This window comes from Trachurus trachurus (assembly GCF_905171665.1).
Source record: "Trachurus trachurus genome assembly, chromosome: 21".
In the NCBI taxonomy this organism is placed as follows: domain Eukaryota; kingdom Metazoa; phylum Chordata; class Actinopteri; order Carangiformes; family Carangidae; genus Trachurus; species Trachurus trachurus.
Window position 1 is genome coordinate 15,347,680 of NC_139899.1, and position 13,608 is coordinate 15,361,287.

The 13,608-nt window shown below is 39.5% G+C and overlaps 2 protein-coding genes across 5 annotated transcripts in view; both read right to left on the minus strand.

Annotated features, from left to right (window-relative positions):
* LOC311004891 (bromodomain adjacent to zinc finger domain protein 2B-like) overlaps positions 1 to 3,717 on the minus strand; it is a 48,757-nt gene extending 45,040 nt beyond the window's left edge. The window contains exon 1 of the mRNA XM_083997081.1: positions 3,700 to 3,717. The gene's annotated coding sequence lies outside the window, so the exon portion shown is untranslated. The remainder of the gene's footprint in view (positions 1 to 3,699) is intronic.
* A 5,088-nt stretch (positions 3,718 to 8,805) lies between these two features.
* Positions 8,806 to 13,033, minus strand: cd302 (CD302 molecule). Of its 4 annotated transcripts, none has more exons than XR_014596316.1 (7): positions 12,585 to 12,901; positions 11,733 to 11,858; positions 11,523 to 11,633; positions 10,684 to 10,866; positions 10,494 to 10,514; positions 10,132 to 10,389; positions 8,806 to 9,345 (listed from the first exon to the last, which is right to left on the minus strand). XR_014596316.1 is itself a non-coding variant. In XM_083996826.1 (7 exons), the coding sequence occupies exons 2-7, from the start codon at positions 12,673 to 12,675 to the stop codon at positions 10,187 to 10,189; spliced, it is 735 nt and encodes a 244-aa protein (XP_083852952.1). In that variant the 5' UTR covers positions 12,676 to 12,686; positions 13,011 to 13,033; the 3' UTR covers positions 8,806 to 10,186. The 4 variants fall into 4 exon arrangements, 3 of the variants coding, with proteins under 3 accessions (XP_083852952.1, XP_083852950.1, XP_083852951.1); XM_083996826.1 differs by adding an exon at positions 13,011 to 13,033 and having other exon boundaries at positions 8,806 to 10,389; positions 12,585 to 12,686; XM_083996824.1 differs by adding an exon at positions 12,911 to 13,032 and having other exon boundaries at positions 8,806 to 10,389; positions 12,585 to 12,686.
* Positions 13,034 to 13,608: the final 575 nt, after the last annotated feature.

Genomic DNA, 13,608 nt, shown 5'->3' on the forward strand with positions numbered 1-13,608 from the left:
CTTTTAGGGATGAATTTCTTTTCTCCAGTCTCTTATCAGGTTGAATAAAAATTAAATATTTAAAAATGTGCCTGCAGCAGCATGCCTAAAGTGGGAAGTGTTTGTGGCAGCAGTGACCAGATTTTAAATGCATGAGGATCAATAAAAAAAAAAGGGGGGACTGCTGAGGCACAGTCTTTGTGTGAAAGTGGAATGGTTTACAACAGCAACAGGACAAAAGGGCTGTATTACTGTATGCAGCTACCTGGCCTGGAATTATAAATATGGAGCTAATTCATCCATGGCCTGCAGCTGGCCCACAATTTCCGCAGCAAAGGACACAAATACATACTAAACAGCTAAACAAACAGACCGGGCCACTAGCATTTTAAACATGAGCCCCATTAACACAGCAGGGAGACTTCAATCTCAGAAGCATCATTGGTTCAAAATACAGCGCCAGGATAAGCATCTCCAGGCGAAGAGAAAATAGACCAGGAAGATGAGTGAAAAAGAGTAATCACCCTGACATATTCCTAATAATCCACCTCCCTCGTGCAGCTCCCCCCACGCTCACCCAATCATAAAGTGTCAACACTGACCTACAAAAAGGGAATCCTGTCAAGCCTTACATGTTTAAAAACATCAATCACAGCAGACAAAGAGGGTGCACTGAATTATACAGCATTAACCTTCAGGGCTTGCATATAAAGACCATAGATTTATTTATGCTTGTGTGTTAAGAGCCTCTGCACTGTTCCATACAGCAAGCTGGCTGCCAAATTGATGAACCTGCTCAGCCCTCAGCAGGAGTCCAGCTTCTTTGATTAATGAGAGCAAACTTGTGGAAAGGGTAAGAATAGAGAGACAGGGTGAAAATAGGTGAAAACACAATTATTAGCAGACCTGTGTTTTTTTTTCCCTTTGGCCCTCTCAAAAGGCCAAAGGAAAGAAGGGCACTTTTAAAAGAACCAAAAGAAACATAAAAGGGACCTTCTCATATTCTCTATGCATACCAAGAGGTGCATCAAAAGTCAGACACACAAGGCATGTTTAATGTGGTCCACACTTGAAATGGTGAGCACTGTCACCAACTGAGCAAAAGAGAAACACAGATCTGGTACACCTAACACATTTCACAGCCTGGTAGCTCTATGATGTTGCACAATAAATAGGCTCATTTAGAATTAAAAGATATGTTTTTGAAAAAAGTGGCCGAGCTGTGAGTATTTCCAGGGCTGCTAACATTTAAAAACCCTACTTCTAGGTATTTTAGCGACCGTAGCTAGATGAGCAAAACGGTGCATTTTTTTTCTTCCAACATTCAAATCTGAATCTTTTAAGTTTAATGTTAAAAGCCCATATTCACTCAAAAAGCCTTGTACAAACCACATGAACATTGTTCTCTCTGCAGAGGTTTTCAAGGACATGAGCTCTGAATAAATATGAGGCAAATTTAGTGACCTTCTACCTGTGTTTTGATTCATTGGCAGTTACTAGATGCATGCATAACACATCAAGGTTGTGATCTGATTTATCTCGCTGCCTTGGCTACTGAAGCCATTTAAATGATGAACTTCAACAGGAATAATGTTTACTGCCATTTCACTAAGATTGCGTGTGAAAAGGCCACACTTTGGTTCACTACTATCAATTATATCTGTAAAGACAAATCAACTCCACTGCACAGCAAACAAAAGGCGCCTGCCAAAGCGAACTAAATGATGAGAACTTAAATGAATACCAGCAAAATAAGCTCTGTGACTGTTTTTTCATAAATCACTGTGCATCACAAACTCCTGTACAAAAGTAAGTGTGGTTGATTATGTGCATAACAAAGTTTAAAAGGGGCCTAATGCTCATTGCCAAAGAAAAAATCTTGTTAAACACCGTCTTGATGATCCACGGGCACTCAAACAAAATTCCTTTCAACATGGCACAGTAGGAAAATCACAATATCTGAATTGAATAATGTAGCTGACTTAGTTTCAGTGGTTGGCTTACACAGCACTTCACTTAATAAATAGCAACACCATTCAGATTTCTGACAGGAGGCCAGTTGATGTTTGTGTTATCTACAACATCAAGTAATTTTTGGTGCAATAACTTAGGCTATAGCCTAAAACTTTTGAATTACACTATTCATAGTACTTAAACTTTTCCCTGCAACTCTTTCTCTACATTGTGTTTCTGTTGTTATGTGTACCAGTTCATAGTTGAGAAAAAAGTGTATTGAATAATAATCAAGCAATTTTGAAAACTTTGAATTGAACAAGTTTTTTTTTTTGTTTGTTTGTTTTTTCAAATTCAGGGTCAATATAAAAGCATTTTGTGCTGATGGTAGAAATCAGGGCAATGCTTAAATGCCCCAATTTCTGCATTTGGAGTTGAGTCTAGTTATGGCCTGTGGCACATAAGGGAGCCACTATAAGGTTTAAAAACTGAATTTCTAGGACAATGTATAACATGTCATGAGAAGCAGAGAAAAGTGGTCGAATTGCAGCTTCATAACATCTCTAATCAGTTTTGACATCTCTCTGGTATAAAATCTAACTCCCAGACAGTAATTCAAAAACCTATTACATTTTGTGTGTTAAAATGCTGCTTTCCATTTCAGCTCGACAAAGATATAAGGTCGTATCTATCTGGTCTTTTCTTCTTGAAAGTTTCACAACTTTATAGTACATAGATAACCACCGTTCAAATAGGCAGTGCTAATTTAAATAGTCCAAGATGGCGAATGCCTTGTTGTTAATATGAAAGCAGAAAAATGGAGGGTATTGTCATAATCTCAAAGGGTAAATTTCAGCCCAGACCGCAGCTGCTGCATTAGCTGCGCTTTCCTTTAAAAGGAAGCCACAGACAGAGAAGAGAGCAGGGGGGGGAGAGGAGAGCAGCGTGCTGCCCGGCGTTAACACTCATGACAAATAACTGAATGAAGAAGAACAAGCTAAAACATTAAGAAAGCCCACCTGTGTTATATACAGTTGTTGGATAATTTCATGGCATGTTGTCACACGAAGCTTAAAACCACAATAAGCACAGACGTACACAAGCGACCACACACACACGCTACTTTTTTCTTTTTAAATGATACACAACAAGAACCATGCTGTGAGCTTAAAGCCCAAATATAAGTACTATACAAGCTTACTGATGTTCACGTTTTTCATCGTCCGGCCATTAACGTGTCTGGACATAACGTCGGGATTCCGCAGAGTGTGGACCAGCTGGCAACAAAGACAAGATCCATGCTGCAAGGTAATGACAAGACTGAGCAGTGCTGCCTTGCCTGCCTGCCTGTCTCTCTGTCTGTGCCAGAGCCAAGTACCGGTGTCGTGTTAACGTTAGTTCGCTCAAACCCATAGTCAGAATATACTTCTTGTGACCAAGTTAGGATTTAAATATCAACACAGTCACACTCTAAACAAAGTTAACAAAACAGCAGCCAAACCACGTTTGGTGTACTTTGGCTTTAACTTTTCTTTCCCCCGTTTTTTTAATCACAGTGTTTAACTTGCTGAGCGGACGACGCTTCACGGTGGCAAGTGTAACGTTAGCGAAGGATGCCGCTGGTTTAGCTAAGGAACGTTAGCCTAGCGGTTAGCAACAGAAACCTGTGAAAAGCGTTACTGACCGTTACGTTAGTTAACAACCCAGCGAGCTGGAGGGTGCAAACTACCAGAGGGAAAGAGGGAAAACACAAACAATTAAACTCACCTTATCGCTGAAATCCGATGTTTTCCCCCTTTAAATTAAAAAAAAAAAAGGTAAAAAAGAAGAAAAATAAATATTTATTTACTTCCCAGGTTTTTGCGCAGTTTTAGGGATGTCGAAGGAGCTAAATGAGAGAGCTGGTGAGTTAATTGAGCCCGGGTGTGTGAGTGTGTGACTGAACGTGTTGGTCTCTAATCGCAGATTGAAGAGACGCTTCTTCTTTCTTTCTTCTTCTTCTGTCTCACTCCAAAGCAACTCAAGAGAAGTGACGTCAGCTCAAGCCGTCTCCACAATGCAAACTTTTGTTCTCAAACCTGCAGCCAGCCCAGCAAGTGCACAGACTGGCAGCCAGCAGCATCAAGTCCTGCATATGGAAATGCATCCGCCACTGTTAAGTGAAGTGAAGTGAGGATGCAGGCAACGTTAAAAAGATATTGATTCATGATTCATTATAGCAGCAGCATCATATCTTTGATTAAGAGCAGGAGCATCAGTGTCAGGTGCACCTCATCCCTATGGTGAAACAGTGAAATAGCTGTTCTGTTTTTCTTATTTTTCAGGGTTTATTTATAACCCTTTAAACTTTTTTTTCTTTTTTTTTTGAAGATGCTTAGCTCTGTCAGTCTGGTGTAATACGATTCTTTAATTAAAATAAGTAGCTACAGAATAAGGTTTAAGGACACGCTGCCAAATGCATTTAGTGGTAGCCTCTACACTGCAAACACTCTCATCTTGTTTTTGTAATTAATAACCAGAGGAGGCAGGCACAGCAGATCATCTTCACGGTGGCAGTGAGCACAAAGTGTAGCGTAATATCTGAGAGTAAAACTGCATGACAAAGATGAATTAATAATAACTGTTTTTTGTTGTTGTTGTTGTTGTTGTTAGATGTGATAGTGCTTTCATAGGTAATGCAGCACTCTCCGGTCAGGTTGAAAATTTTGGCTTAACGTATGGCAAAAACACCAAAATTAACCTAATCCAACAACCAACAATGAAAGGTTGTTAATTAGAAAGGAAATGTAAAGTAGTTTAAAAAATGAAGGTAGAGATGTGACTACAGATCAGTACTGGAAAATAAAGTGGAGTGGTGGAGAGTGGTTTTATTCCACATACTTTAAACATTAATGTTTCAACATGTAGCACAGGGCAATGCGGGGTAAATGTCTCCACCCTAAAAAAGAAAGAAGCTTAAATTCTGTTTAAGGGAAAGTACATCGGTCAAAAAATGATGTTTGCCTCTTTCCTCTCAACTCATTTGTTTTTTCTAATTGTCTAAATGTGTGGACCGCCACGGTCAGACAGGGAGTAAACGAAGCTTAAAGTGTGATACAGAAACAGTCAACAAGACATTCATATTAAATAAGTCAGTTATTCAAGACTCCATTTGGCCAAGAACTACCATCTGCCTTTTTTTCTGATCAGTAAACAAGCATACAGTTGGCTACAGACATCGGAAACAAACATTTACAACACAGTGTAATGGAAACACATCAGAAGTGAATCCAAATGTGGCCTGATGTAGAGCTCCACATTACAAATTGTATATAATGTTTGCTGTTTTTTGGGTGGGAGGTTACAACTGAGATAATGAGGTCTCTGCTGTAATTAGAAATGCCAATTGTAATTACAGTGAGTGGCACCAATGCATAATGTGCTTTTTTAAAATATGATGCAATTCTTCAAAAGAAACCAGGAGCTTTCAGTGCTCAGGGGACTGGAGAGGATTTCAAGGCACTGCACCTTTTGCCTTAGCACACTGTACATGAGCTAATTGAATGCAGTAATTAAGGCACAAAGGCAAGTTTGAATAAAAGATGCGGAGGGGGGAAATACTCGATCAGCATTTGTGATTTAAAATGGGTTTATTTGCTTGTTCACCGTCCCCTGTGCTCATTGATTTTTCTCCCCCTCTAATTTTGTGTCACAGTAGATGCTGCAGTCACACAAGACTGGACGGACTGGACTGCTGTGAAGTTAGAAACACATACCTGTCTGGATGAACACACACATGGTGAGGAAAATAATTTGATAAATTCGTCAGCTGAGCCACAGGGTACCTGCGGTTTTAATTATATTGAACAATCTTCATTAGAGAAAATGATCCATGGAAGAGAGATCAGAGCGACGTCACTTTGAAAAAGCCTTTTTTTTCCACCCGTGGATTTTCCAACACAAGACCGCACTTCGTTTTTCATATCGTATAAACAGAATATGTCAGTCTACCTTTGGTCATTTGTAACAGAACAAGTGGCACTCAGTGGCTGCAATGCAAGCAGCATGCTGGGGGAAGGGCAAACAGTCTGTCCTCTTTAAAGGGATTTCTAAAGAGTCTTGATTAGAAAGTATAATGAGATACCAAAGACACAGCAAAGATGATCTCTCAGGAGACTGATGGAAAACAAATTAAGACGCTGCTTTTGTTTTTAATTATTATTTTTATATCAGTCCTCAGAAAGCTCAGGATACCCTTAAGGCACAGGAGTTAGACTCACTGTCATTGATTTTTCCCCCCTCTCTTCTTTCCTGTGACATATTTAAATAATACAGATTTTAATCATGTCAGCACTCACTACTCTGATCCTTTAACACCAAAGCCTCCCAGCATGGCACATGCATTTGATTTAGAAAATGACAGCATCTCTCCTAAAAACTGGCTGCATTCATCACTTACATTCACTGAAATATGCAGTTTAATCTCAAATACAATCCTTTTTTTAACAATACTGAGCTGACCAATTCCAAACCTATGTGTTGTCTGATGTGAAGAGTTACAGTGGTTTGCAATTTTCATTCAATCTTTTTCATTATTCTATCTATTAAAATTGATAAAGAAAATACACAGTGGTTTGAATGTAATTATAACATAGTTAAAACTCCATAGGCGGTAAATAAAAACTAGTATGCCATACACTGCCATTATAGGGTATCCTCCATCTAAATACTTGATCAGAGAGTAATCATGTAAATGGTGGCCTTTGTTTGTTCTGTTAATAGAAATATCTATGGTAAGTGTGGGAGAAACCTGATACTTATAGGACACGAGAAACAGATGCGGTACACTTCTTTCTCAGGAAAAATGGGAGCATGAGAGATGAGAAAGACAAGATCAGCAAGAGCAGAAATAACATATGTAGCTGATTCCTGAGATAAAGAGACATGGGGCTGTAGTTGAACCAGAAAGGCAGGGTAGAGCTCTCAGACTCTGGCTACACTCTGTACTGTTACTTGCGTTTTCTCAGTCACATTCATGGCATTGTGAAGTCTATATGCTTATGAGGATTGTTGTTGTTTTTTTAATCAGTGTTATATTTTCTTGGCACATATAGCTCAGAAATTCACATGCTTGATGAACTTATGTCTTGTGATCCAGCCTCAGCCTGACTCTCATTTTCATTCCATCTATCACCCCTCTGTATGTCATACTCATGCATACCAATGTCCATTTTAATTTGCCATTCTGGGTCACCATTGACCTCCTTCTGCTCCAAGCTGTGGTGTGGCAGATGTGTGAATGAAATCATTTCGCCATTATTTAAGTGAAAATAGGCCATTGCAGCCTTTGTGATGAGACAACAGCCCCTCTGTGATGACAAAAACATACAAATCCCCGTGAAACAGAAAAGACAGTTTTAAGGATATGAAAGAATGATTCAGTTCGTTAGTTGTGTTTGCAAAGTGTAAATTAATATGCTAAAGGTTAATCATGATTTAAATTCATCCCTATTGCCTCCAAAAAGCAATAGGGTTTGTGTGGGTGTGTTAGTGTTAGTGTTACAATTAATTATTGTAATTATCATAATTGCTTGTTCAGAAAGCAAGGCAAGCAAATGCAGGAAACCCTGCTGCATGTCAATACACATTTTTCTGTTTAAACTGCTGACATACGAGACCTAAAGTGTTGTGTGTAGCATTACAATAAAGTACAGAACCGTGTCGGTTCAGCAGATCTTAATTGGACTCAATTGCCATTTTGTTTTCACTTCATTACTCATCTTTCATTCCTTTATTTCACTCTTTTTTTAAACCAACGTAGAGCACCGGAAGCAGTCTGTTGTATAAAAATGGACATGTGAAATCACACTCCAAGCTTTTTAAATGCATCAATCTGGGTTCCATCAGAGGTTTTTTTTTTTTTTCCGAAATGTTCATTTATTATATATCCAATAAACTATATTTATTGGCATATTTGTGAGTGAATCAGTCTGGTGTTGGGAGAAGTGGTAAATTTGAATCTGAAAAAGAAATGTCGGCCAATGACACATATCTGAAAACCTTATTTTTAAATGTTAATACGTGACTTTTACTCTAGTGTTTACGTGACTGCTATATAATGAACAAATGTGCTTAAGCCTTACTTACAATCCCATTTTGTTGTTTGTAAATAATATATTCAATTATTGGCTAATACAGTGAGACTTAGTGTGATAACAGATAGTCTTTTTACGTCTTAACGGGCTCTGAGGAAATGAAGCTTTCCCTGCAGCATCATAGAGTCAGAGAGTTGACATAATGTGATTCACTGTCCCACCTGGTGGCCAAATCTAGAAATTATCACTAAGACAGTGAGGTGATGAAGGTTATTGTTGCAGTTCTCAGGTGAGGCGCTACATCTCTAGATGACAGGCCATAAATATCTTGGAAAAATACTTTCTAGATGTTGTAGAGCAAGAACTCCACAAAAAAGAGACATACGTCAAGATTTAAGAAGTGTGTTGGATGACAGACTTATCGAAAGTCTAAAATTAGATGTGTATGAATTAGAAGGTTTCCTGCTGACTTGGTTCACCCGTTCCATCTTGGACCATGCTGAGATGTCACCAGATCCACTGGACATTTAGAGGGAGTGACACTTCTCTGACGACAGTGATTTAGATATCCTTTCAGAACTAATTAGACTCTATCCCCAATTTTGGTGTCCCAATTCATCTCTTTCTCCTCAATTATGCATTGACAGATGTATATTTAGCAGGAATGTTCTATATAGATCGCACAGAATGGAGCATGGCCGCCCCGCTCTCTCAACTTTAAGATTTGTGACGCTGCCGGACAATCCGAGGCTGAAAGGTGACGTAACGTATCAATAGAAGTGAAAGCAAGGCATTGTTGTAGTCAAACATAGTTTATTGTGAACAACACACAGGGGCTCAGATTGTGCCAAATCAAACACAGGTATTGCACAAAAGCATTTATGCTGTTGAAAATATGTAACATGTAATAAGACGTGTATTTGCCATTATTCTGGAATATAACCATCACATGGCCAAACGTCGATTGTCTCTGTTAATTATTTCCAACACCAAAATCATGAATGCTAGCTTAATAAAACATCAATAATGCCAAGACTGGATTTCATAGTGCCGCAAAACAAACACACAAGCAAAAAAGAAGAAAAAGAAAGAAAATACTGCATGATATTTTGGCCACTTAAACAACACAACAATGACACACGCTAGAACATATTCTAAATTGGTTTTGATTTTGTTAAAGGACAAGCCGGATGATTTTTACCAAGGAAAAAAAAGGATATTGGTGAAAAGCATTCAGCATAAGGCCCACAAAGTCCACTTGACAAAGTGCAGGGAAAATTGGTCAGGATGCCTCTGTGGCAGGATTCATTCAGGATGGTTTTCCATTACAATAAGATACCTGGGGGAAAGAAATCTGCTTTATAGCCTATGGACCTCCACCTGATTGAATACATTTTCATGTAGTATCCAGACAATTGCTCATACTTCCACTGGGCTCTTTCGGTTGAAGATATTTACATGTGCCCTTGATAGCTTGTTATTGAGAATCCCTGTTTCTATGAATACTACATGAAGGGACACTGACAGTTTAACAGTCGACTCATCTTGAGGACTGCTCGGCATTTAAAAATGGCTGTCTTACTTTGTTCCGGAGGAAGCCTGTGTTACAAAACACCTGAGGTGGGAAGGCTTGAACAAAAACATATACTTTGTTAGTTTGTGACAATGTACAGAGTTTTTTTTTTTTTTTTTACAATTTTTCTTTTAAATCTCCCAACTTTATGTTAATACAAACATTTCTCTCAGTTCTCAGTTATGTTCCTTTCATGCAAGAAAAACACACAATGATCCCAAAAGTTCTCCAAGCCATCTCTAAAGCATAATAGCCTGATCTAACATCCAGTGCCAGGTGATATACACCAGGTAATACTTGTTCATGAAAATGCACCCATCTGCGATATTTACATATAATTCTAGAGACTTCTTTTAGTGTAGGTAACACAAAAAAAAAGTCGTGAGAAATCTATGTGCCACAGTTAAAAGGTTAGTAGCAGAATAAGCATGGTGAGTTTTCTCACAATCATACTACAATATTCTGAGTCCTGACATTGCTGTGTGTGTGTTAATCCAATAACTACCTCAATAGATGTGAGTAGAGAGGACTTCTCTTTGCATGTCCACTGACCTGGTGATAAGGGCCCTGTTTGCGTCCTATTGTGTGAGAGAGTGTTACGTTCCTCTTAAGGCATGCTGTCGATCTCCTCGGCCTCCACCAGGGCGGACTGGTCTGTGTCCAGGACTCGGAACGGAGGGTGGTACTCAAACGCTGTGAGGATAGTGGAGCCAATATTGTGCTTCTGTTGCAGGAACCAAATTACTGCGGAGATTCCCATGATAGCCACCACGCTGAGAATGACCAGGGCTGACAGCAGTGCACTGGGTCCTGAGGAGGACAAGTTACAATGCAAGGAAGGTCACGATAATAAACACGAAATCCCAGAGGAGTACGCAAGAAACAAAAACAAAACTGCTCAAAGGTGAACTTACTCTGCTTGGCTTCCTCTGCCTCTGAAGGAAAACAGAAAAAACACATGTGAGGAAAGTGGAAAACAATCGCAGCCTTATTTTCTGAAGTCTCAATGACTCAAAGTCACACCATATACACATGAATCCATCAGTTTTATAAATGGCAGCAAAATAGATCAACAAGTGTAAGAGACTTTAAAAAAAAACTCACTCTGAGATGTCTCACAGACCACTCCGTTCTCCACATCATCCAGGCAGCTCACAATTTCCCACTTTCCTGTGCTGGTGTGCAGAGCCACACATTTGTCCATGGCCGCAAGATCTGATGGAGTTGAGCTGTCCTCCCAGTTATTGTACTTCACAGGTTGCTCACCAAGCCACATCATATCTTCACCTGACAGGACATGGGAATCACTACTATGGCATGATGGCAGCAAATACATATAATCCACCATTACAGTTCATGTCAGCCATGTAAAACTACAGCACACATCCCAAATAATGTCAAAAGTCTATATGCATCTTCCCCCTGCTCAGGATTTACACTGAAAGAAATGCTAAATGTGTCTTTGTGTGTCCTCCGCTGTGTCTCCTGTGACTGCTTAAAAAAAAATTACAGGATTTCCTGAGGCTGTGCCAGGATTTTAAGAGCAGGATAAATCAGTGTTGTCATCCGAGCTTTCAGAAGTAGCTGGCACTAGCAGAAAATAGGGGGCAAGCTCACAGACAGCATTTCACACCCTGTAAGTCAAACATGGTTTAAAGGTAGATAACTAAGATGGGGGGAAAAACTATATTTGAGATCAAATTCTTAACACTTAAATCTACTGTTTGTAAGGTCAACAATTAACTCTCAGGTTTAAGGACTATCTGGATTAATTATTATCCTGACGCTGAGAACATTCAGACATCTGAAACAAAATTTGAGCTCGTTCAATCAACTGACATTATGTTGATAACGTTTTTCTGTTTTTTGATTATAGGATCAGATTTCAATTCATGGGGGTTAGCCAGTGTGTTTTCACAGGCCTCAGCTCACATGGGACTTACTGTTTGTGTCAAAATACATTCCCAGCCACACATTGACGTTGCCTTTCCACACTTCTGGACTGTAACTCATGACAAACTCATTCTCCTCTGCACTCTGTATGGTCAAGAGCTCTGGGGGAAGAAGAAAAAACCATAGCAATGCAGCATTACAACAACATTATTTAATCTTAGTTACACAGTCGAAACTAAAACATAAAATGTCTTACATACCAAAACCTTGGCAGAGCGATTTTGCTCTGTCGAATGTATAGCTTTTGATTTTGTCTTCTTGTCCATGGACAAAGTGGTAACATCTGTTTTGGAAAGGCACCCAGGTGCGTGCATCTGCAGGGCAATCTGAGGAGAGCAATGGGACAAAAACATGATTTGGCAGCTAACGTACTTAAGCCAAATCATCATTTTAAGATGCTGCAACAACTTTACATAATGTCCCCAACCCCCACCGATACACTGTACTGCTCTACTGTTAGTTTTGCCTTGTGATCGTTGTTCCTCTTTAATGTAACAGATTGACTGTGCTTGACATTGTTCCTTTTAGTAAAGTTTCAACTACTTCAGCTCATATTTGGGGGTGGGTCACATGATTTCTGGAGCTCTGCTGTGTGTTGTTTTTAAACAACTCACACATCTGTCAGACTTACAGTTGACACATGCTGTCTGTCACAGGAGGATATCTTAACAGATAATATTTTGATGATAATAAAGAAACAAATTGAACGACATTGCTGTCTCGTTACAAATTAGCCATGATTGGCAAGTGCAGGCAATGCACATTAACGTTACTTCCAACTTAGTTATGTGTTGTGTTCCTATGTGCAAACAACAGCGTCGACATTTAGAAAATCTGCTTTGTTAATTACACTGACATGTGTGTGTGTGTGTACGTGTGGTGAAACTGCACAGACATGGCTTACAGGGTGAAAACGTACACTACGCAAACACAGAGCAAAGAGCTGAGAGTAGCACAAGACACTACGTTAGCACAGGCCTAACTTACACAACACGGCCACAGCGAAATATACCAAGTTTATTTATGAAGCGAGGACTATTTGAAACTCCTACCTCCCGTCAGAGCTAACTTCAGCTGAAAAACACACAACACGACGCAGCTCAACAATGATCCAAAACGGTGATTTCTCCTCGGTGGCTCCATGACAGGGACGACTACAAAATGTTTAAGAATAGAAAAAGCCCTGAAGCACCAAACTGGTTTTCTATAAAACCTTCAACTGTTGCTTGTCTTACGTGCTGGAGGCAATGTGACCGAAATCCCACCCACCCACACACACGCACGCACACACACAACCCAGCGACCCACAAACAAACAAACACGGCCCACTCACACGACACAACACCGTGTACACGACCCACTCCGACTATTCACATACACTGTCTGCTTTACAACAAGTTTCTGTTGTTGTTACTCCGTGGACAGCAGGGTCAACGGTTAAAAACACGGACGTTTACTGTTGCGTAATAAACATTTACGTAAAGTTACGCAGTAGCGCGGGCAGGAGCTTCCATGGTTGCGTTAAACTGGAAAGTGAGAAAAGTTCAGTCCTGCTGAAACTAATTTGCCGGACGTTGCACAATTGAACCTCTAGAGGACGCTGCACGCACAATATTCAATGTAGTCAGAGTGAACGAGGTTTAATGTGTTGAGCCATGTCAGCCGCCGTAGTGGACGGTTTATGTTATTATTTTCGGACGACCCCCCACCGTGATATAAGGCTCTTAATTTGGTGTATTGGAGTTGGTTATACATACATTTTGCTGCTATATTCTTTTCTTTAAAAAATAAATAAATGTTATTACGAAAATTTACAATTGAATCCACAAAATCTGTGGATAATTCAATAGGCTACAAATCGTTCCCCTTATTTTATATTGACTAGCTTTTGCAATAATGTTTATTGTGAAATAAATGCAATTATGCAGTTGTTTATTCGAGCATGCAGTTATTGCAGATCTACATTCATTGTCTTTAGCCTATTTTAATTCTTGTTGTAGCTGCCTAAATAATCACAGTCAGTATGTTTTATATTTACTTTTTAAAACCTTGCTTTACAGGGAAAGGCACTTCCCA

Excerpts from the sequence above, each read along its gene's own strand:
- cd302 (XM_083996826.1), bottom strand. The coding sequence starts at position 12,675 with ATGGAGCCACCGAGGAGAAATCACCGTTTTGGATCATTGTTGAGCTGC. Across the intron at positions 11,859-12,584 it reads GAAGTTAGCTCTGACGGGAG|ATTGCCCTGCAGATGCACGC; the intron begins GTAGGAGTTTCA and ends TGCTCTCCTCAG. Across the intron at positions 10,515-10,683 it reads GGTCTGTGAGACATCTCAGA|AGGCAGAGGAAGCCAAGCAG; the intron begins GTGAGTTTTTTT and ends GTTTTCCTTCAG.